Genomic DNA, 26,183 nt, shown 5'->3' with positions numbered 1-26,183 from the left:
AGGATAATATCAATAAAATGTAGCATTGTAAATGATTACAGAACAAAAAATGCATTCAAGTTTTATGTAACGGGAGTTACGGGACCCTAATCGTTATTAGAACCTTACCCAAGCCGAAGATAGCTAGCTTGGACGTTCCTTTCTGAAGAAGGATGGGTGAGATCTCTACCGATTCCAGTGAGGTACTCTTACCAAAGTAGTTTACCAAACCCGACACACTCAGCATGTCCAAAGCACACAGATTACCCAACTGTAAAAGCAAGTAGATGAAAAGGATTATTTTATTTTCATTCATTCTGTATGTATGTATGTATAGAGGCTAAAATAGATGGATTTAGAAAATCCTTTAACGATTTGATATATGCACATGTATGTCCAGAAGGTGATACGATGTCACTGCGATACTTCATATATCTAAGAACTTGTTAAAATAATACATAGTGAATTTACAACGAAAATAATATTTTAGCCTCATTTGGTGCTGTATAAGTCTAACTTACACATTAATATGAATGACGAATTCTATACTGCATTATTTCATATATTTTATTCTGGAAATTGGTGGAGAAATGTGCCTTATCCCCCCCCCCCCCCCCCCCACCGCCCTCTGCCCCCAACATCACCAGGGAAGAAAATAACTTTTTTACACACCCGATGGCATTTTCCAGGGCTTTTATTTGGGGGGGGGGCTATTTTGCATTTTCCAGGGCTTTTGGGGGCTAATTTGCCCCGCGCCGCCATGTACATGTAGTTTTTTTTTTCTCCCTGCTTGACAGGGATGGAGGACAAAAAAACAATTGGTATCCAGTGCTTACGCGTTTACGTCATATGTTCATATCCTTTTTCTTTATCAATGGGGAGATTTGTGCTGATCAGAAAGGTGATAATTGGATAGAGTGATTGTTGGAAAGGTTCAGACTGGGGCAGACCACAGTAGTGATCAATGGTCAATATCACGTTTTGTTTTAGTTTATGTGAACTCACCCCAGCAGGATCATCATGGTTTCCATGTATAGAGAAGACAGGCATGTCAATGTTCAGATTCGGATCTTCATAGTTCACATTGGGGAATCTGGTGGTGAACAAGAGAGACGATCGCCAACACTGAAAATCTTTTGATAAATGAGGATCACATTACAAACTTTTCCCTACAGTTTGTTAATTGTCAATGCACACCAAGGGCGGAAATCTCTCCCCAAAGGTAGGGGGGACAAGGGGCTGGAAAATTTGATAAGCCCAAAAAAAAAGGTTATCACCCAAAAAAGTAAGGTCATGTCATCCAAAATACATGTTTTATTTCGATTTTGAATGATGTATTTCCTTCCATAGTAAAAGACCAAAATTAGTAGGGGGGGACATTTGATATTGCGTCTCCCCTGGGATTTCCACCCATGATGCACACCAAGTGAGAATGGAAAATTCAAGAAATATTGAACTAAGAAACAATTCCTAAAGCAAGAAAGAATCTGTAAATCTACAAGCCGGGATCCCAGGGAAAGCATATCAAAGTGTTTAAATGAGGTTTATAATCACTTTGACTCATTGGGCCTACCTATGTCACAGGGTTAACACAAAAGATTGACATCGCAAAAAGGGTGCAAATCGTTCACATCCACTACGAAACACCAAAATTTGCCAGCCAACTATACTTACGGACTGGCTGAAAAGTTGACGCTCTGATCGCTGAGAAACTCAATCTGGACCGGTCTGTCCCCCATGCAGTACTTCCTGAACAGGGTCATGACCCCGTGCAAGGACTTCCTGGAAGGTTTGTTTTCATGAAACAGGTCTCCACCAAGTAACACCATGTCAACCTGAAACAGAAAGGTCAATGCAGATATAATAATGCAACTATGAACTTATAAAGCCGGCTACAGAGTACTCACTGCTCAAGGTACTAAGTGGGGGCATTGAGGTCTAGTGGTTAGGACTCTCGTCTTCAATCTGAGGGACAGGTTTTCCTTCAGCAAGAAATTTACCCACACTGTGCTGCACTCAACCCAGGTGAGGTGAATGGGTACCCGGTGAACTGAACCCTTAATCCAATGCTTAAAAGCCAAGAGTCGGAACCACTGAAAAATGCTTCCCTTCCGATATAGCGATCATAGGTTAACTTTATAACTTCACACACCCCTTGTTTCAATTCATTACAATTCTAAAACTTCTGAGGGATTATCAATTTTGAGTTGATTTTTATGTGGGGGCGTTGTGGTCTGGTGGTTACAACACTTGTCTTTCAATCAGAGGGACGTGGGTTTGAATCCCAGCCATGGCATGTTTTCCCTCAGCAAGAAATTTACCCACATTGTGCTGCACTCAACCCAGGCAAGGTGAATGGGTCCAAGGCAGGATTAATTCCTTGAGTGCATCAATTGCCATTCCACAGAATGGAGACCGTTGAAAGACCACTGAAAGACTTGCAATTTGTGAAGTCTTACAGCGGTCTTCAAGATCACTGAAATTTGTCATCTCTGTGGAATGGCTCAGAAAGACCCCTCAAAGAACTCTGAAAGACTCATGGATATTTCTTGTCCTACTGGTCTTAGACTAGTCCTATAGAGATCTTTCAATAGTCTTTTAGAGATCTTTTATACAACAAGTGATCTTTCAGAATACTTTCCATGGACTTTGCCTGGTCTTTCAGTGATCTTTCAATGATCTTTCAATGATCTCTCATGAGTCTTACAGTGATCTCCGCAAAAATCTTGAGAGACTGTCGAAAGATCATTGAAAGACAATTATTGACCTTTGAAAGTTCATCGAAAGACCACTGAAAGACTGCTGAAAGACCACTGAAAGACCATTTTCCTGTAAGACCGTTGTAAGACTGTTTTGAACCGTTTCAAAAAGTTTTGGAGCCCATGAAGACCACGAAGACCACTGAAAGATTGGTCAGGACTCGTGAAAGACCTCAAAGACCATTGTAGGTTCATTGAGAGACCTCTGAAAGATCAACCAAAATTCATGGTCTTTCAAAGGTCTTTCAGCTGTCTTGATCTCTGTGGAATGGGGGTTTTAGCAGCTGGAGCTATAGCTGAGTTAATATATAGTATGCCATTGGATAAACAACTAGATAAGCAGTGCCTCTTAAATGCTTTATCATCTCTTACCTTGTTTTTGCGAGCCAGCTGCAGGATCTCTTCAAACGTATTGATGGAGTCACTGTGTCGGATGTTATCTTTCTCCATGTATCCTATGTGACAGTCCGTAGCTACCATGATCTTGATAGTGTTCGCATCGCCATCATCAAGGTTTCTGAAATATCAACAGTGAAAATATGCAGTAGTGGGAGATGGCATATTGACACTTGAGGGAAAATGACAAGGGGACTAGGGGCAATTTCACCCCAAAATGGTCAAAAGAGCCCTAAAAACTCGAAAAGGAGTCCTGGAAAATCCCCATTCATTGCAATGTTAAAGCTTATCCAATGTGGCAGATTTAGGCAGTTAAGTTGTGTAAAGTAGCCCCAGGAATAAGTGTCACTTTTTGAACAACCGCTTTGTCTACTTCCCATTTGGTCTCATCCTAGTTTGCCTCAAACTATTCGGTCTAATACTCTAGTCTAAATGACATTTAGCCCATTTGAATTTAGGTTTAATTTTGAGTAAGGCTATTCGCATTCATCCAATACCCACTTGGTCTAACCGTGTCTATTTGATCTGATGAACAGACATTTGACAGAGTACAAAATAAGCAGGCAAGGTGAAGTTATACCAGTGCACACTTGTAGACCAAAACTGAGTGAGCATTAGACTGTAATAATTGGAACAAATGGTTATTGAACCAAATTCAGAGAGGACCAAGTGGGTTTAGCCATGATAGGGATAGCCAACTTGAGAAATAGACCATCTGCTTGTGAACCAATTTGATACGAAATTTGGAAGAGATGGTTCTTTATATTATAATAAACTACTTTTCTTAGAGTAAGCTACATGTAGTAAAAATGACTAGTTACAATGTACATTGATGTTAGATCGTAAAAAGAACGCCACTAATGTCATAACTCCAAAATTAAGCTTTCAGATTCATCAAATGTTTTCTGAGCCATCCTCAAATTCCTTTAGTTGTTTTACTACAAGGTTTTGAACTTTTTAACACAACAATATGCTGATTAGGAATAATAAGAATATTACTATTATTATTATTATTCGTTCTGATGTTTTGATAAGAAATAGAAGTGCATACCCAGGTAGTTGCTGAACCTCCTGATCGGAATCTTCAGAGGATGAATTGGCCATTGCAGGTTCTGTCGTTCTCCTGAAATATGACACAGATTATCATGAATAAGATTAATCACAATTATAGAGCCTTGTTACAAACAACATAGGCTACTATCCAATGTACAATTAGGCACAACTGGGACCTGTTTCATGCAACTACCTGTATTGTAACTTTGTTCATATGGTAACTACCATGGTAACATGGCTAAGCAGACAATCGCAATCAAAGATTCTGAGGAAGTTACAATAATGTTAAAGTTACAATAGTTGTAAGTCTTTGTGAAACGGGACCCTGTTTGTGATTGTGCGAAACGTTATCATTGATTACAAATATTGTTTAATGCTACATACCCAGATCTAATACAATTTAGTCCATCTGGAAAATTATAATATGATGTTTCTGCAGCCATTTTAGAGAGGAAGAGCATGCAACAAATTCAGCCAACCTTAAGGCTTAAAGGTCAAGTCCACCCCAGAAAAAAATTGATTTGAATAAATAGAGAAAAATAAAACATGAATAACGCTGAAAATTTCATCAAAATCGGATGTAAAATAAGAAAGTTATGACATTTTAAAGTTTCGCTAATTTTTCACAAAACAATTCTATGCTCAGTGATATTCAAATGAGAGAGTCGATGATGTCACTATTTCTTTTGTTTTTTATTGTTTGAATAATACAATAATTCAATTTTTACGATTTTCTAATTTTCTATTTACATTGTCAAGAGACAAGACAAGACACAAGTGATAACCGTTGTCTTGTCACACGACTCGACACTCACCTGTGTCTGTAACTTTTTTTCAGCAAAGTTTTTAAAAAGTAGAATCTGAAGACAAACTTGTGAGTATTTAGTGCACAAACGGCATTATCGTGGTTTATGTCACCAGTCCATTCACTGCCGTTTATTTCGTCAACGGCGGTGACTTCTTTCCGCTCCCATTGACTTTGTACACAACGAGCGCAAACACACAAGAGATGACAAATTTCACGATAAGGCCGCACAAACAAATGAGTGAGCGATGTCTGAGTCGATTGACAATAAATGGATTTTAGACTTAAGTTTAGTTAAGTTTCATCAAGTCATTGACATTTTCATTCATTTGTCTTGACATCGTCATCGACCACTCCTAGTACCAATGAGGTCCAACATTACATGTATGGACCTCATAGGCGACATCAGTAGTATTTTTGGTTAGAAATCTCTGAGAACAGGATATTTAGGCAATTATATCACAAGTACAAGCTATATTCCTTTCTCTTATTTAAATTATAATTTTATAGTGTAAATGCATCGTTAGCAACAACAAAAAATGAAAGAAATGAAGGGGAACTTACATTTTCACGGCTTTTTCCTGATTTTCTGGGCAGCTGCTCTTCTCTTCTGACTCGCGATCGAAGCTGATATGAAGATCACGTGATTCGCGTTCTCGTCAGCTGATCGGTTGGTTATTCTTTTCGTCAGACGTTAATAATATATATTTTATAATGCTAGCATTCATCGCTAATTTAGGTGAAAGAGATTGAAGTTAAACAGCGCCAGGTCGGAATCATAATTATTTTGGAAGAGTGTATTTATACACTCGATCTCATACCTGACGTAGACGGCGCTATTCAACAAATGCACAATCTTCAATATAAAAAATAAAACAGAAAGAACGCCTTGAACACAGGCCAAAATGCCTAACGATTTATCCGCGGCATTAACAACTATCGTAAAGGGCGCTCCATTTATCAATAAAGATGGACGCTAAGCTGTCTATGGCGACAAAATTTGCCGCAAATATTTACGAAGAATTGTGAGAAATGGTCTGAAAATGCAACAAAAGAACCGGTGAGTACCGATTAAACATTATTAAAGTTATAAATAGATTATACATACCTTGTAGATTTAGTTTTTAAGGTGATATTAGTGCTTAGTTCTAAGCTAGGGAGGCCCAAACGCGCGTGAGTGGAGTCCCAGTTTATTAGCACGGGTAAGTATTGGGGTGTCGCCTAGAGTGTCATCGACCTCCTTGAAGTTGAACTTGAACACGTTGAACATCCACTGCCCATCAATCATGCTATCCATCTTAAAGTTAAATGTGATTTATCTTGCAGCAAAACGAGAGCGAAAAAGAAACCGCAGGGACTTAGATCATAAATCTAACTTAGGCTTATTCGATTTGGTTGAGGAATTCGTGCTTCGCGGCGCCGGAGCCAGAAGTTACATTTTAGTTACACAAAATCCAGTTAGTGGGACTGCACTGCGTCTGTGAGTGTCACCGTAATTCAATGTTTCCATGAATGATATTTTAACAAAAACACATCTCTTTTTTAAGCTACATAATGATCACAATCTGGATTAGCAAAAAATACATACTTCGATTTTCAAAAACACTCCATTTACAGATTATCAGAATACCATACCACCGTTAGTTTGTTGTCACTCTCTCGGCTCTGGCCTGGGATTCCCACGAGTTCCCAAATTTCCCGCAATGCAAATTTTTACAGCAAGCCCTCTACGGTATGCCAGTACAGTAGAAGATCAAAATAATAAAACGTAAATTTGCAAACTGCATGTTGGTTGAAGGGCCCTGGGAACGATTTTGTTTTACTGGGGGTGCTGATATAAATTTGAAAAGCAAAGAAAGAAAGAAAAAATAAAGGTATCACTGCAAGCTGAAGCTCAATTTGGTCCAGAGAAATTATGAAAAGCAAAAAAAAATAATAATAATAAATAAATAAAGTAAAACAAATTAAAAAAGGTTTCAACTACAATTACATTTTGGTTACATTTTTCAATTTGTACACACCTTCCAGAATACCTGGGGGTCGCCTATGGAGAATAATACACCAGTACCCCCAAGGAAAAATTTTGGGGTGCTTCAACACCCCTCCCCCCCCCCCCCCCCCCCCCCCCCCCGCTTTCCAGGGCCATGGTTAATGAAGTGGTGGACGGTGGACTGGTGTCCTAAATGCACTGGCCAGCGTATAGATAAAATGAAATAAAATAAAACAAAATAAATGAATAATTCAATTAAAAAGTTTCACAACCAAGAAAACAGGGAGAAAAAAAGAAAAAGAAATTAAGGAAAGGGGTTGTGACGTTTTCTGAATATTTTACGGGCCCTGCATATTTACCAATCTAAGGCAATCGCGGCGAGCGTATCCCCCCCCCCCCCCTTAAATGGGGGGATCGAAGTTCAGCACGGTTCACATCTGTTTTAAGAGGTCAGTTCAGGATGTATATAGGCCAGGGGCCTCGGAAACGGGGGGGGGGGCTGGGTGGGCTGACACTTCTTTCATTTACTACTATTATTTACCTCACTCGCTGCTATCTCTCGTAATCATGTTACAAATTGAATACTCCTGCTCCCACTTGAACTCCAATTCCTTTATAAGCTCAAACCGGGAATTATTATTCCCATACCACCCCCCCCCCCCTGAGTCGGTAGGCCTACTCAAAATGGGGTTGTTCTTCCTCATGCTATCACGTAATCACGTATCCCCCGTCTTCACATCTCAGTAAATTTGCATGACAGGGGTCTAATATTAGTGCATTTACGGTGACAGTGGTATGCATATATACTTGAATTAAAAAAAATCGCTCAAAGTCTCTTATTTCTATATTTTTACATATTTTCCAATTTTGATGCTGCAACTTTTTCAAAATATTTCCTAATCGCAAACAAATGGGATAATTGGTTGCATGCAGAGATTAAACATTTCAACCGTTTACGCCATTTTGGTGCTTTCACACGCTGCGCTGCGGGTGTGCACAGTCCCTCATGCAGTTTTGCAATTATTGAGCTATTAGATTATTTTGATGAAATTCGTTGGGGTCTTTTATTAGCGTCCTCAAGTTTTGCATTATTTTGAAGAAAAATTGGGAAAGCAGGAACAAACCCAACCACCAGCTTTCTTGCTTAAACTTGTTGTGATGAGAATAATTTCAGTTTTCTTATTCTCCAGATACAAAACGTATTATGTTAACAACCATCTGACTGTCATTTTGCCCCCCCCCCCCGCCCCCACTTTCAAAACCGTTCAGCTGCCCCTAGACCATACTGATGGGCACTTTTTTAATAAAAAAATGAACAAGTTTCTTGTTCATTTCTTGTTCATATGACCAACATTAGGTCACATCATGCCGAATAGAATCTATTATTTTTTACAACAATCTTTTTTTTTTTTTCTTAAACAAAAATTCGAGTAATTTCCCTCGGGTATGGTATCTAATTCAAATTTAAATAGATTGTTATATGTTTATGTTATCATAACAGACAATCATGTCATATAGATAGATAGATAGATAGATAGCTAGCTAGCTAGCTAGATAGATAGATAGATGGATGGAATGATGGATGGATGGATAGATGGATAGATAGATAGATAGATAGATAGATAGATAGATAGATAGATAGATAGATAGATAGATAGATAGATAGATAGATAGATGGATGGATGGATGGATGGATGGAAGGATGGATGGATGGATGGATAGATGGATGGATGGATAGATAGATAGAAAGAAAGATAGATATATATATATATAGATAGATAGATAGATAGATAGATAGATATAGATAGATAGATAGATAGATAGATAGATAGATAGATAGATATAGATGGATGGATGGATAGATAGATAGATAGATAGATAGATAGATAGATAGATAGATAGATAGATAGATAGATAGATAGATAGATAGATAGATAGATAGATAGAGGGAAATAGATAGATAGAACGAAAGATATATAGATGGATAGGAAGATAGATAGATAGATGGATGGATGGATGGATGGATGGATGGATGGATGGATGGATGGATGGAAGGAAGGATCGATGGATGGATATATAGATAGATATATAGATAAAAAGATAGAGGGAGGGAGGGGAGGAAGAGAGATAAGAGAGAGAGGGTGATCATGAGGGAGGTGAGAGGGGGGGCTAAAGATCCAAATAAGCATGAAGAATAGAGAGAGAGAAGGGGAGGGAGGTGGGGGAGGCGGCTAAAGAACCAAATAAGACAAAATAATAGAGAGAGAGAGGGGGAGGGGAGGGTGGATGGGAGTAGTAAAAGAAAGAATGGAAGGAAATTTTCACATCGGACACCGAATAAAAAGTATAATTTCTGAGACTATATTTCACTGACCTGGGAGATGACCAAACGACCGATGTGCGCTTGTTTCTTTTCTTTTTTTCCGAAAGGAACAGAGAGAAGAAAGGGGGAGGGGTCGAGTGGAGGAGGCATGATCGACACGCACTCGCGATTTGGCCACCCACATTGACTGTCCTCTCACGACGATAAATCGCCTTGAATTAAGAATGACAATATTTATATTGTTTTAATCAAGGATGACCAGCCAAGCCTTCTTCATATTTTAGGACCACATACATTGTACAGACTGACAGTGTATAGGAGGACGTCTTACAATGTGTTGCGATGGATTCATTCAAACTCAATAAATGCGACTGAGGAAAGATCCATCGCGATTTGAGCAGGGAACATGAGATAAACGCAGTTTTGGAGAAAAAAAAGGAAAAGTGAAGAAAAAAGGGAAGAAGAGAAAGGGGTGAAATATGAGTGTACTAAATAGAAGTCTTTTAATCAGGGGCGTAGCCCGGGGGCGTAGCTACGGGTACGGGGAGGGGGGAGAAATAAAGAAGGGGAAAGATAGAAGGTAAAAAGAAGAGGAAAATAAGAGGAGGAAGACGATCGAATAAAATAAGGTGAGGGGAAGACTTGCGAAAAAATATTTCATGTCACTATGTTCAAATTTCGCTCGCGCTTCGCGCTTGGATTGCCTGTTCGATGAGAATCATAATGTTGCTCAATATCGGCTGATATGGAGCTTAAAATATCAAGTTTTGAAGTCAATATACAAAACATATTTCAGCTCGGACATCGAGCTTTCATTATAATTTTTTTTTTACAAATTTATTTTTTCAAAAGTGATCTGTAAAATGTCCGTTTTGTGGTTTAAATACCAACATTTTCAGCTCATTTCAGTATTATTTTATTTGCCAAGTTCCTATTGTCTTCCTGTATTCCATAAATTTATCAAAATATCCCTTTTCATATGTGATTGTTAACGTAGGCCAATCAACTATAGCGCTGCGCGCTCGCATTTTGATCGGTGAATTTTATAACAAGCTACTTTAAATCCCCATTTCATTACAGTTTATGAAAAAAAAATCGGCTCGCGATTGCGCTCGCATTAATTGTTTAAAATGTATTAACCCAAGTGTCCTATCCATGATTACAAAATGCGTAAAATGTCAAATGTTCAAGCCTTAATATCAACAAATTCCACACTCTCATTAAGCATATTAGATTAATGAATAAGAAGATAAAATTTTCATGAATTCCCAATAACTAAATTGGCGCTTTTCAGAATGGAATATCGACAAGTTTCATCTCGCGCTTAGGAATAATAAGAAGATATAGTCACCATATTCATATGATGACAAAATGTCCTTAGAATGTCCCGGTCCTAGGTCAAAATAATAATCTAAAAAACATCAGCTCGCGCTTCGCGCTCACATCATTTATTAAGTGTGATCCACATCCAGTTCACAATCCTACACAGTGCCTGAAATAGTGCGTAAATATTGACCCTTTTTTCAGATCGTAATATAAATGTTTTCAGCTCGCGCTTCGAGCTGGCATTATTGATCTTCATAATTAAAAAATCTATACAGAATGCCCAGATTCTAGGTATAAATCTAAAACATGCGCACGCATGTTTTATTGATATGGACATCTTGTTCTTTATCTAAAACGTGCCGTTAGATTATCCAGTTTAAGATCAGAATATCAGTAATTTTCTGCTCGCTCTTTGGCGCATTATTAATGTAGGAAAATACCCAACATGCCCACTTATCCATCCTATTCATGATTTTAGAAACGTGAATAGAGTGTCCCGTTTTAGGTCTAAAATCTCAATTTTCTTCCACACGCGCTTTGTGCTCACATAAATTATTGTTTAGTTACATACCTATACATTTCATTATAACAAAAAGTGCTTGGAATTACAAAAAAAAATTAGGTCGGAATGTCCAAAATTTTCAGCTCGCGCTTCGCGCTCGCATTATTTAATCGTTGAAATATGTATTGTCTTCATGGGTAACTGCGAACAGTCCTTAACAGGCCCCTTTCCGATCAGGCCAGAACAATTTTTATTATAAATTTCTGCTCGCGCTTGACGTTTGCGGTAATTATCTAGTTACATATGCATCTTGTTTAAGATCACAAACATTGCCCAGAATGTTAAATTTTCAGGACAAAATACATGAAAGTTTAACAAAAAATAAATAATAGCTCACGCTTCGCGCTCGCATTATTTAATCGTTGAAATATGTATTGTCTTCATGGGTAACTGCGAACAGTCCTTAACAGGCCCCTTTCCGATCAGGCCAGAACAATTTTTATTATAAATTTCTGCTCGCGCTTGACGTTTGCGGTAATTATCTAGTTACATATGCATCTTGTTTAAGATCACAAACATTGCCCAGAATGTTAAATTTTCAGGACAAAATACATGAACGTTTAACAAAAAATAAATAATAGCTCACGCTTCGCGCTCGCAATTTTTTTTTTTTATATAGGGCTTATAAGATTATTTCATATTTATGATGTTTTTATAATAAGTATATAGATAAGAAGTGACTGTGAGGACTATCCCTTCAAAGAAACAAAAATAAACTTTAAGCGACCGATCGGGGAAAATAATTTCCGGCCCCATTCCCTACTGGCGAAAGCTGGATCCGCCCCTGTGACACATATACCGACAAAAATTGTTGCCTCCCCCCATTAAAAAGCAAGGACCCCCCCCCCCCCAGTGCGCCCATTTCCCTGGAAAAAATCCTAGCTATACGCCAATGTATTGATAAAAATAATTACATCATCTTCAGCTGATCTGCCCCGCCCCATCAAAATTTTCTGGCTCCGCCCCTGTATCAAACAGACAATAAACATAAATCTTATAACATCTTTGCTTCGACTTGAGAAAAATGTCTTTCAATTATAGAAAATATTTCAATATTCAAAGCTAGCTATTGTGATAAAAAAAAAAAAAATTTTTTTTGGAGGGGGGGGGGGGCAATCCAGTCTCTACTAGAACATAAATTTTGCAAGTCTCTATTTATCACTGTAACTGGCTTTATATCTCGCCCCCTCAAATTGTGAGCTTATTACGCCACTAAAAAGTAACGGTAAAATCACTGGCGTAACCGATTTTATTTATTATTTTTTTTTTGGGGGGGGGGGGGGCTTGGGGGCCATGGATAACCAAGGAAAGAAAGGGAAATGAAAAATGGTGAATATAATATTTTTCTGTAAATTAGGCCCGATGTCAAAATCGATCGCAACATGCGATTCTTGTATCAAAAAGCTATTTATTTTCTCTCCCGCTACGCTCACTCGTAGCTTTTTAGAAATTTTGCCCCGTATATTACATGTATCATGTCTGACCCCTTCAAATTTTTATGATTCACTAGTACGCCTGGGCCCCGTTTCATAAAGGACTTGCAACTGTTACTTTGCCATTATGGCAACTACCACGGAAACCTTGATTCTGATTGGCTACTGAGCCCTGTTACCATGGTAGGTGCCATAATGACAAAATTACAACAGTTGCAAGTCCTTTATGAAATCGTTTCCATCGAGCTACATGTATCGCGATGAAATTGAATTGAATGAAAAATATTGAGTAAAAAAAATACAACAGTGACTATTGACACCATCAGCCCTTTTTAGTTGGATACACACTTAAAATGTTGGGCAACATACTGTCCACTGTGTTATAGTTAATGTATGTTGGTAAAAAATATATATATTCTGGGCAATTATTATCCAATTATTAGTTTTTGTTACCAAATTTGGGCAGATTTTAACCAATAGTTGTGTTGACAGTATGTTGCCCAGGTTTGGTTAAAAGTTGGGCATTTTTTCCCCAACTATGTTATGAGTGTAACAGAAAATGGCATCACTGTCATTTGCAAATACAAGCGGAAATTAATCATGTTACAACTTTTTGTTGTGCATGTAAAATATTCAGTATTATATGATTGTTCATTTTGTAATCTATTCATGGGCTCCTCTTTTGGGGGACGGTGGACTAACCCTTGATTAAAATAATAATAAAAAATAATGAAGCTTGGAAGTGTCATTAAGTGTCAAACGAGTTACAAATTGATATAATTTATCGTCTTGTCATATTTGAAATGATAGGCCTATACTTGGCTGGCCAATATTTATTCCTGACCTTAGCAATAGCCATACTGGCGAGCTACATTCCTCGAAGTTAAGTAGGTCGACCTATACCAAAGCAGCATTGGTACATCATTTTTGATTGATCAATAATTTTTTATTAATTAATTCTAATTACCTATTTATTCACTGACTATAATTATCTGTTATACCTGTATCATAGCTCCAATATATATATTTATTTATTCATTTTTAATATATTTATTTAATTATTCATTTATTCATTATTATTATAATTTTTTTTTTTTGGGGGGTGCACAATGTGTAGGCTACAAAGATGAACAATCCTGTACAGAAAGGGCAAAAGTAAAAAAAAAAAAGCAAAATATAATATGAAAAGAAAAGAACGATTCTAAAACATAATGTTTTAAGTTATTTTAAACATCCTCAACTGCGCCTAGGCAGAACGTTTTCTTTAAACCTCGAGCGAATGATATTACAGGGAAGGGTATGGAAGGTGAAAAGATAAAATATGAAAAAAATATTTTTCTGGGTATCATGCTAAATTCTACCAAATAGGCCTAAGGATAATTATTTCAAAACCGTTTGTATTTCATATTCAAACTAAAAAAAAAAGAATACAAATCCGGTGAGGATAAACTAGGAAATGTGACATTTTTACCGAGAAGGCAGGATGTTGAACAAGGAAATCAAACAATTTTGTTTGGCTTGTTACAGTCACACCAGACTCCGACCCCAAACCTCCAATCTGAGGATAGAGTGCCACTTGTAAAATCGCAACAGCCACTGAAGTAAGTAGAACGCCCGTGTGACTGGCACTCTATTAAATTCCAGGGTCCATAAATTTATTGAGGGAGGGGCTCTCCCTTATCACTATACAGCACGTCCTACATCGCGGCAACGCCTTATCACGCTGCATATTCAACATACCACGGGGGCTCCAAAACCCGGTCCCTGGAATACAAGTACTAGCGTCGACCTCTTTTCAACCTTGCGTAGCTTAGTCGTGCAGACAATTTGCGATAATCGACACAATTATGTTTTTATTTGGTGGAATAAACCAGGCATAAATCGATAGTAATGCTAATAACTTTGAAGATATATTATTCATATAATTAAATGTTATTAGTAGGAAGTGATTTGACTATTGTTTCAAAACTACGTGCACCATTTAACGTTTCCATTTCCATTTTGTTTCAAAGGGACTGATTAATAGACTACTAATCGCGGAACTTGCTACATCCTAAACAATGGGAAACGCGTTTTGTCTAGTTTCCGATTGAGCGTGTACAAGGCAGACAGAGGACTAGGGGTTGGGAGGGAGGGGGGGGGGGGGTAGAAAGACAAGATGAAAGAGGGAGGGGAAGAAGAGAGAGAGAGCATGAAGCTCCTTTGTGAGAGGAAGAGAGAGAGAAAGATCAGGGGGGGGGGATATTGACTCTCAGCCAGGACACTTCACCTAGCTTAGGAACCTGGGAAAATTCCACCCCACCTTTTCCCCTCAAACAAAGAAATGCGAAATCGAAAGTAGTCGAACTCCCGAAAAGGTGCTCATTGTAGCCTGATCACCTGCAAATACGTATTGATTTCCCGCCTACTTTTTTCTTTCTCCACGCTTTTAAAAGTTACAATTCAAACCTGAGTAATTATCTTTTCCTTTCTGGTTGGTGACACAATTAACAAACACGATAATTAACGATTTAATAGCGCCAACGAGCTGAGATCATATGGCATAGAGTATGATGAGTCATTCAAGCGTGCATATGCACGTACGGAGAGCGCGCGACCCTATCATAATATACATGAACACGTTGACGCTGTGCTTTCGACTGCGCGCGTTATCAGCGCACACATGCATATTGTACGTACGTAAGGCCGGCCTATGTGGTACAATTTACTGGTCTACAACTGTCGGTACTCGAGGCACAACTACACAGTAATTTACTGATTTTGTCCGTTTTGCATCACCTGATACAGCTTTAACTAGCTCGGTGTTGGAGCACAAGAGCCACTGCACGAAATTTTGACCTGTATGCCTCTAGAAGATAGCTTCAGAAAAGAGAATTTGATCTGTTTCGGCGAACTTTTTATTTTGAGAAATCAGCTCGACTCGTGATCAGCAACGCGTGTGTTGTGTTACGAAGCAAAACACACCGCCTGAATTGCGGCCGTTTCATTGTTTACGTATCGCTTGCCGGGAGAAAAGGTACGTTACCTCAAATCTCACTTTGTCTTTGAATATATAATCCCAATTCCAGGTTATACAATCTGAAAGAACACAATTCGCTTTATGAATGGTAGTTCATCGTTTATGTGGCTTGTTAATTATATCAGTTGCATTTAATTTGGAGGCAACGACCTCAACAAAAAAGTCAAACTGAAACTAGGATTTGGGGATCATCTGAATGAAGTGAAAGAAGGAAATAAACATTTCCGCATTTTATGATCAACACAAGATTATACTTTAGTCTTTACGTATTTTTACGTTGCAAGCTTTCAGACCAAGGGCAACTTCGCTCTTAATTAGGTCAAGTATTGATTTTATGTGTGATGTAATAGAACTACGCCTTCAGCCAGAGCTGTGGACAATTCTTAATAAAGAAAGAGGGATCACAATTACAAAGTGAGCTTGATGACCGTCACCGGGCTTGATGACTATAATAAATTAGACAGATGCTGATGGTGTAGCATAAACTAGAATAGTAATTGAATTATACCGTGTTATTAATTAAGATCTTACTGCATCTGTTTAATTTAGGCCTACATTGGCCTTTTGTAATTAAGATAAGTGTATTTAGTGTCAAAGTTATGTGATGATTTTTTATTCAAGGTTGTAGAGTGTAGACCACTTCTGCTTTTCAGGGGCAAATTTAATTGCAAGATCATTTTAAAAAGCTGTATAGAGATTTTATTATAATACCATTATTACCATCACCTATTTAACAAATACAACCATAATTACTTTATATAACAACACCATCCTCAATTCTTCATCACAATAAAATGCTCCCATTATCAGACGGATCAAGACCACCATCATCCCATCATGGCCATCATCACCAATGTTATCCATATCATCATAACCACTATCTTCCTCATCACCATTACCATCATCATTACCACCACCACTACAATCATCAACATTTCTATCATCATGACCATCACACAAAAATCACCACCACCCCCACCACCAACACCAGCCCAACACCACATCGTCAAGAAGACCACCATCTTCATTGTTGCATTCGCTAGCACCATCACTATATTTAAAAAAGGTTATCATCGTGCCCAATCCAATTCCACCATACCTTAACCACTGCCATCATAATCAATACATAGTAAAAAGAAAAAAAATAAAAACAACAAAACGCACTTATCCTAGCCCAGTTCAACATGATCATCAATAAAAAAAAACTCTAGAGACATCACATTGCCAACGTTCTTCAAATTGGCAACCACAACCATTGTCACCAACACAACTACCATAACTTCAGTATACGTAACATCTATGTTATCATCGCCACCACCACCGTTATCAACACCACCACCATCATCATCTTCCATCATCATATGCATACCACCACCATCAATACCACCATTACCATCAACATCTGAAATACCACCACAAATGACAACATAACCACCGTCTACGACAGCAATGCCATCACCAGCAATACCTCTGACATGACCCCCTCCACCACCAGCACCAATGGCATTACTCCCATCAACAACACCACCCACCATCAGCATCATCATCATCAGAAACATCATCTTCAGTCATCACCATGATCATTATAATTATCATCATCATCATCGTAATCATCATCAACAACATAATCCTCACCACCACCATTGATCCCATTGGTCATTTCTTAAATGTTAATGAAGTTATAATACCCAAGTTTAATTCATTGTTTCTTACAATGAAATAATACCAATAAATTGTAGTTTTGTGTAGGTCTGCATGAAGACTTAGTGTAAAATATGTTTAGATTTTACTATGACAAATATCAAATAAATCGGCTTCCCGCCTCAAAGGAAAAAAAACCCACCTTTTTTTTTTTGAAAAAAAGGGTAGAATAGAATTGATTGTGCAATATCATTTACATCGAGCTCAGAACCCTTTACGAACTCGTCTGAATTCTTTCAATTTTCTCAGTAGACTGCGGAGTTGGCATACCCTATAAATCAATAAGTGTTGAAAATAAATATTGACTCACTGAACGCATTTCACAATGATTTTCGACTAGGCCTTCTCGTTCAGAGGCTTACCTAGCAAAACATCATAAAATAACTATAGACCTGTGTACTGAATGAACTTTTCGGTTTAGTATAAAAGTGAGTAAACGAAGTAGGTCTAATCTATTTCAAGACATTTTGGCCTACAAAGTAAAATACATGTTTATCGATTCCAGCCCTGCATACAATATTTTGGCAATAGGTCCTACATGTACCTGGAAAGGAAAGCATTTTTAGTTTGAAAGCATACTGGTTTCCAGTAACGACTTTTGTAAAGAATCGGTACGATTCTAGGTTCGTTACAGTAATTTATAAAAAGTGTGCGAATGGACAAGTTAGAAATGGAACCTGGCGTTTTCCTTCGGTGACTTGCAAACTTTGTCAATTTATAGACTCGAGGTCCACCAGATTAGCAATCTAATCGAGGCTGGTGTATTCTGGTCACAGATAGCACCTGCAGCTATTAAGATAAATGTAGCTATAGGCTCGTTTTGAACTTGATACCGGTCACCGTGTGAATGTGTGTGTATGTGAGGGGGATGTCTGGCAGTATCTACCTTCGGACATGTTTACATCCGCAAATCGGACCCTCTGTCATTACCTGAGCTGAGGAAGAACGACATTTGAAAACTTTCTGTAGAAAACTATTAGGGCCTATAATATTTGAAAACTTTCTGCAGACTCTCCACCATTTTTCCAGTGACCACCTCATCGCTTACAAAACCGTCCGGGATAACCCGAAACGGGACCCGTGTTGTAAAAACGGCGACGAATGCGAGGAAAAATCAATTTGCATAGAGCTCCTGGCACAATAGCGATCATTGTTCAATCCCGTTGGTCCCCGTACATCGCAACAAGGGTCACGGAAAGGTTTACTCCCAGGTACCGGTTTCACTGGAAAACTTTTCTCTTCCCCTCTCTACCCACCCCTGTCTTCCCCTATTTCTCCCTCTCTCTCATCGCGTCGGCCGAACTCGCGTCGTTTGCAAGGGAGCTACAGGTTCTGTGTGGACGAGTTTCTCAAGTTGGGAGCTTTTTTTTCTCGTCCTGGAATGTGTAAAAAAAAAAAAAAACCTTAGAAATTGTTCGTGGACATCTGCAAGCTTTTCTGGCTGAGGCTCGACAGACATCTAATTCTTGATACTGCTTGAACGAGTTGATTTTGAACGTAGCATTTGTCAGTCGTAGTCGGTCTCGAGGCCATATTCGGCTATAGGCGATCGATGTGAGTACTGGGGGGCGTTTCATCAACATTTTTGTCCGACAAGTTGTCAGATCTGACATCTTTCCTTGATTTTGATTGGCAAAGCCGCACTGTTACTATGGTAACTGTCGGATATAATGGGACTTGTCGGATAAAACGTCCGACAAGTCCTTTCATGAAACGCTCCCCTGTTTCTCCAGCGGCCTCAGCTTTACCAAGGAGCTTCCTTTGCTTTACTAGGACCTCTGGGCCTCGAATCCAGGCCCTGCTGTCAGGTGAAAACAAAAACAAAACAAAACCAATAGATCAAGGTCTATATCTATATATATTGCCTGTCTCACATGAAGGCGGTTCCTATTATAATTGGCCACAGTCAAGTTTTTTTTTTGGCACCATGAAGACATCTACCTGCATATACTCACGTGCATACCTCTGTGACCTCTTCTATATTACCATGATCACGGAAGGGGGGTCTCAGACTGTAATTATGGAAGAAAGGGAAATCCCGATCTCCGATTTATCTCGTGACTCATCGACACCCCCTCGGCAAAAGGTCAATTGCGTAAGAATGATAACCTATCAAGCTGTTCTGATTCAATTCATAATTTTCCCCTTTGAATTACCTTTCCCCGAGTGTCTCGTGTAGAATGTATTGACAATCCACATGTACTATGTATGCATAGGTCTAAATTCGTCCAGAGAGGGAGAGAGAGAGGGGAGGGGGGGGGGATAACTTGATCTTGACAGTCTACCTGTAACAATACATAATGATAAACATGAATTAAAAAAAACGGTCTTCACTGTCCTACACTGTCGAACGTTATAAATGCTTATTTGAATTACTTTATATGCCTGCATGACTGCATCACCAATTTATGCTTGATATAGGCCTATATATAGGCCTACACGTACCTCCGTGGTAGAAATTAGGGTAGGCATGTATACTATATGGAGGTAGAAGCAAAATGTATAGTGCTATTCACATAGACACTAAGGCTTGAACTCCCTTGAAATAAACTGCAGTGTTTGCTTGCACTTGAAAAGAGAATAATCGCGATAAAAATATACTTTGGGACGCAATGTTGGGTCGATTGTACACAATGGTTGTGTACGTTTGAATGGTTGACAAACTCAAGTACGTTTTGATTTGGAGAGCGAAACTTTACGACAGTGCTATTTAGGCCAGGTCACCGTGAACGGACATCCGAATACTAGTCTCGGTCGAAAACCCAAATTTCCTCTTATGAATTGTTATTTTGCAAACAGAAAACTATATGTTTGTTCTAACTACTCTGTGAGAGAATTAATAACATCGAAAGAAATTCATACTTTGAAAAAAAAAACCTTTATGGAGCTGTAAAATTATGCTTCTTATGCAATCCTAGTTGCTCTTTTGTGCTTCGTTGATGAAAAGTTCAACAATAATGATGGTGAGAATATTTTTTAAAAGATAGATCTTTGTCCAACTTTCTCGAGTGGGAATTCACATGCCAGCCTATCGATATCGAAGAAAATTGACTTGAAACGTCAGGTAAAGTGGCATGACCATCAAAATGCTTTGTCAGATATCATTCTTTACAAGTATAGAAAGGAATGATGAATTGGGGAAGAGAGGCCTATATTCGCTCATCACAAAGGCCCAATGTTTTCGTCCGAAAAGTTTAGCCATTGATGATAGTTATGATCAGCGAAAACTTTCGTTTGGTATCATAATTATTATCATGGAGCTACAAGCAGATAGTAGCTCCATGAAATTACGTAGGCGTTGCATAGTTCTAGTGAATAGTATAATATTTAGTTTGCTAAACTTGCCATCCAAACCCTTGATTTTGATTGTGCTTTGTTACGAAGCCGAGCTTCTTTCCCCCGATCAATTTATACCATTTGAAATAAGATCATAGAGGTATTACTTGATTTCTAACCAATTCAAATCGTGCATTTCTTGAGAGGAATGGTCCATCCAGGTGAAGCAAATGATCTTTGGATCTTTGCAATGAGCTTCAAACAGAGCTCCATGGATCTTCGCATTGGTCCGCTCGTGTCCCTGATAAGGTGACCCATCCCCCGAGGGGGTTAGTGGTCACCTCAGTTGACCGCTACTCGACCGTACCTCCCCTCATGAGGTCACGGCCGCACTCAGCACAGTTGAAAAGAGAGAGGGAGGGAGAGATAGGTGGGGGATATGGGGGGGGGGGGGTATAGGTTTATTGAGAAAATGCAAGACGGGAGAGGGAGTTTGACTCGTTGCATGGCGAGGTTATGATTTTGAAGAAGCAGTTGCACTGTGGCTGATAATATGCTTGTGGAATTATTTTATTTCAGACATACGGGTACACTTAACGACATAAGATAAAAGATAGATGAGAAAAATAGTTCGCAAGAATATCGCAACACATCAAGGCTAAAGCTTTAATATTATACGGAACTACGTACATGTATTTTATCAATCTCTATTATCCGCCTGCAATCTGTTGCGTGAAAGCCTTCGTTTTAGTAGTACTTGAAATAATGAGCTTTCTCACGTCATTACGCGTTCACTTTGTCCTCTTTGCCGTAGGCCTATTAATAGCCTATACATAACGCATGGACCTACTAGGTCCATGCATAACGTAAGCACTGTCTTGCTGTTAATTATTTTGTAACAATGATGTAGGGCATATGGAACGTTGCATCAATATACTGCATGTAAATGAGTTCAGGAAATCTGCTCCACAAAACAACTACTGTGTCACCTGCAAGTACAGGTTGATGTTTTTTTTTCTGCTGAGAAATAGTGTGAATGAGTTTCCTCCATACATTGTATGCTTGCCTTTGCTGAAAAAAAAGAAAAAGAAAATACATGTAGTAGACTAGTAGGCCTTATTGGTGGTTGAATAAAATCTGACAGAGGCTTTAAATATACTTTTATTATATCCACTGACTTGTCACGTGCAATACAGATTGATGTTTTACTGCTGAGTGTGAGTTTCCTCCATACATGTATGCAGGTCTTTACTGAAAAAATGACAGGGATATTACTGGCGTAAACGCTGAAAGAGATTTTAAATATACTTTTTATATCCACTCGCAATTCCCTGAATGAACTTTCGGTGTGTGCTAATTTCCACTGGAAACAGTTTCCCCGACGTCTAGACAAGATGGGGAAGTCGTAAAGAAAGCCGCAGCAAGTGCATTGTTCATTTATCTCCAGCACGTGGTCAAAAACCAAGGGTGGGTTTGGCGGTGAGGCGAGGAAGGGAGGGGGGGGGGATTTTTTTTTCTACGATTGATTACTGTACATTGATTATTGTGTTTTCATGGTTGATCAGCCCCCACGATCAATCTAAGCATAGGCCTACATAATCCTCACTTTTTTGGTGGAAGGCGAATTGCAGTTTTTTAACATCACAATTAAAAAAAACACTCCTAAATATAATATAGCCCATTGGGTTTCTTATCCTCTGGCATGCAAGGCGGCAAGATTCAGAAATCGAATGCTCGCATATCCAAAACGGGAAATCATAGCTCTACACAGTACTATTCTATAAGTTTTAAAGTGGAGTATTGATTCATGTTCCCATTGTTCGATATGATTCAATAGAGAATGTTGATGTTTCATTCTTGTATGTTTGTTTTTATTGGGTGTGAGTTTGTTTGTTTGTTAATCTCATGCCAGAGAGTTGTTTGATATTGCATGTATAGTTGCTGCCCTAAGAAAAGGAGTTCAGCTGGCAATGCGCCATGTCGGAAACGGCGTCGGAGACTGCAAACATATCGGAGGCAATTCGAAACAAATCAGGGGAAATTCTGCGTCCTCCTGCAACGATCAAAACTCCCCAGACGAGGGCGGAACAAATAAAGCTGCGTTTTATTCGCGCGGGACAAATCGGGGAGATTGATTGCGATTGCCAAGTTTATCCGTTTATCAAATTTATTGCGCGGTAATAACGGCGATTTGTTTCTCCCGTTAACTTTCGTGATTCATTCAATACTCGGCACCTCAAACAGATCTTCTTTAAATGCGTATGGAGATAAAAGAGCAGATCAAATGTGATTTATTATACAAATGCCTCGTGAAATTACTGACGTATATAGATAGCAAGATGTTCTTTCTTCAATGTTGACCTGCTTGAGATCGTGTGCCTACATGTACATGTCACGGGCTATCATTTATTCTATCATGGACCTACTAGTAGGTCCATGATTCTATCAAACAACGTGGTGTTTTTCGCCCTTTTTTGATTTCTTTTCAATCTGAGGATTTTCATTTTTAATTTCATGAAGTAGCATTTCTATTCTGATTGTTATTATTTATTTATAAAATAGATTTTTCTTGGGGAAATCTATATGTGCGCGTGCGTGTATGAGTTTGTGGGTGGCAGGCCTGTTGGGTGGGGGCGTGGCTAGTGGGTGCTTGCAGATGAACATAAAGAGAAGATGCATATTGGCGAGAAAGTTATCAATGTAAAGACTCGAATTTCATTTCCGAAATAATCGTAATTACTAATTCATATAAATTCATACGTATGATTTTAAGTCGGCTGCGAGCGAAGAGAACGACACCTTAAAATGAAAGTAATCTTTTTTTTTTTCTTTGACCCTCTGTTCCTATTTTTTTTAATTATTATACTACATCAGTGTGGTCTTTTTGAACGCAACATGTAAATCGATACGGAGAGGTACATGTAATATATATACATGTAGGCTTATCTATGTGTATGCTGTCATGACTATTTTTTATCGACATTGGTTTTTCAATATCAGATGCAGAAGATGTCTTTGTCGTATTCTGTAAATATTTTGCATGTTTCCATTACTCATTTTTGTCACGATGAGTTAGAAATGTACTTGATGTATATACGAAACCCAATGCTTTCGCGTGTAAGGAAAAACCATCCTCTCACAACGAATTCAAGTATTTTAATAATGATATTTCCGTTTTAATGAAATTCGATCTTTTTGTTTTAGATGTGAAGGTTTTGAAAGCAGACTGAACAAGAACCACGGGAAATACTTGTTCAGAAGTGGTAAACAATAAAGAAATTGATAAAACACAATGCGGAAACGATATCGCTCTGATCCGATTACAAGTAAAAAAAAGCTTTGCATTTCCAGAAAATGAAATTATATCCTGTGCACGGTAAAACGCTATTTGAAATTTTATACATTACTGTAAATATTACAGTAGTATTTTACAGTTTAAATCGCTATTTGATAAACTTATTAAGGGTTAATATCAAACTTTGTTGTTACGATTTTTAAATGAAACATCAAATATCAATATTCTCAATATAGTTATTGAACAGTGGGGATATTTCTGCGAATACTCCACTTTAAGACATGGAAAAAAAAACATAAGGGGGGGGGGGGCTCAATTAATTCTTGGTAGTACTTTGTAGAGCTGTATACGATTTCCCGTTCTTTGCGAGCCTTCGGTTTCTGAAAACCGAAAAAAAACATGTTAAACAACTCCAGTAGCTAAAATGCATGTGGTAACAATTTTACTGTGTAAGTCTTTATTAACCGATGCCTATACAGTATGTATACCTGTGCGTTAGGGCGTACATAGACCAAATAGATATATTTTGTATTAATTATTTTTAATGGATATTTATTTTCATTTAACATTGGTCTTTCATACACTGTAAAAACTGTGGTGTTAAAACTTACACCAGTGGGTGTTAATAGAGGACCACACACTCTGGTGTTAAAATTACACCCTAGAGATTGAATATAACACCAAAGAGTGTACATGTAACAACCAAAGGGGTTGCAATAACACCTATAGGTGCTAAACTAACACTGTCAATTTAACACCGGTGTAAAATCACTGGTGTGGTCCTCTATGTACACCGGTTAACACCGCAGTTTTTGCTGTGTAATAAACAGTATGAATTCATTAGTTTAGAACATGTCGATTTCTCGTTTTTATTATGGTAATAAACGTGCATTACGTTCGCTTAAAGTGATTGGTTAACATTGGTTTGACTTTTTAAAAATCTGAGCTAGAAGGTCACACTTGTCACCTGTGTCTGTGATATGTTACAAAAATGAAGCCCAGAAAAAATTGCGTTCGAAAATAATTATTTAGGGCTTCAAAAATTGAAATATAAAGTGACCGAAAACACCATCTTAATTTTATCCCATACACTTATGTGTACTATTTAGGCGTCTATAAGACGCCTATTTACAAAATCGGGGTTTGCCTTGTAGTTTTAGCTTTTCATTCTCAATAATGGTTGTTTTCAGTGTTTATTAGTTCTAATACATGCACTTGTACACATGTTTCATCTTGGTTTGAAAACTTTTTAAATCGGCTGCTCACAAAGTTAAACAATACCTTTAAGGACGTTCCACAGTTAAAGTGAAATCCATGTCATTTTCACCATTTTTTGCACATTGATACTTTCGAACCTGAATATTCGAAATATGCACAAATTATAAACATAGGTCCATGTGCTTGATTTTTTGCTATAGAGCTTCAAATCTCATCCAAATGGATGATCTTAAGAATTGCGCATTCAAAAGAATTTGGCATTTTTAGACCTCGCAAGATCACTACAACGAGTTTCAGTCTCTATACTCAGTCAAAATACATGAAAAAAGTCATCAAATTTCGCAAGAGAGTTAATAATTGTATCGTTAGAATTGAGAATCTATGTATAGTGCTATTTGTTTGCAATTTTAAGTCTAACAACAGTGTCAGATCTTAAAAATGGCGTAAAAGATAACGAAAGCCAAATCTCAAACATTTGAAGTTTCAATAACAAACTCCAAAAGTCCAATAAATGCTGCACTTTATTCAAAATCCATGTAATTTTCACCAAAATTTGGAAAGTTGTAGAGGAAGGTATACATAAGAGGTGCAAACATTAAAAAATAGGGGTTCATGTGCTTGTTTTCAAACTATCAGAATTTCTATTAGAGCAAATGTGCTTTTTAAAACACCAAAAACGCCAAAATGCTTTGTATCTTAGTGAACAAAAAATCAAAACCACTCTACCATTTATTCAAACTCGGGGTCATATTCGTGATTCTTGGCAGCACTGCAGAGTAAAGTATTTTGAAATTGTAGAGATATTTTTAAAAGTGGTCCATGGAATAATTCCAGTTGTTTGGCTTCATAAAGTAACGCATCGGATCTACAGTTAGAGAGCAGATGATGAGAAATATCAGCTCATACCCACAGCTAATTAATCACCTGTTCATCCATTGTGACGTCAGCGCGCAGAGTGTAAAATATGCGCAGATCATGATGCGCACAAACATAACTGTGGCATATCATTATCTATGTTTTGATTTAGTGCCTTTAAATTCGTGTAAAT

General features: G+C 38.0%; 1 protein-coding gene across 3 annotated transcripts in view; it reads right to left on the bottom strand.

Annotated features, from left to right (window-relative positions):
- Window positions 1-6,710, bottom strand: part of LOC135155196 (double-strand break repair protein MRE11-like) — a 31,624-nt gene extending 24,914 nt beyond the window's left edge. For 2 of the 3 annotated variants that reach the window (XR_010294522.1, XM_064104063.1), the window contains exons 1-6: window positions 6,628-6,710; window positions 4,186-4,257; window positions 3,111-3,255; window positions 1,654-1,814; window positions 985-1,072; window positions 109-250 (exon numbers count right to left, since the gene is read on the bottom strand). Coding sequence is in view for 2 of the 3 variants with exons in the window: in XM_064104063.1 (XP_063960133.1) it covers window positions 109-250; window positions 985-1,072; window positions 1,654-1,814; window positions 3,111-3,255; window positions 4,186-4,238 (589 nt within the window). In the remaining variant the exon portion in view is untranslated. Of the gene's footprint in view, window positions 1-108; window positions 251-984; window positions 1,073-1,653; window positions 1,815-3,110; window positions 3,256-4,185; window positions 4,258-6,580 lie in introns of all 3 variants that reach the window. The other variant, XM_064104064.1, reaches the window with a different exon arrangement.
- Between the last annotated feature and the right edge of the window lie 19,473 nt (window positions 6,711-26,183).

Source organism: Lytechinus pictus, chromosome 8 (assembly GCF_037042905.1).
Source record: "Lytechinus pictus isolate F3 Inbred chromosome 8, Lp3.0, whole genome shotgun sequence".
In the NCBI taxonomy this organism is placed as follows: Eukaryota; Metazoa; Echinodermata; class Echinoidea; order Temnopleuroida; family Toxopneustidae; genus Lytechinus; species Lytechinus pictus.
This window is presented reverse-complemented; position numbering and strand designations above follow the sequence as displayed.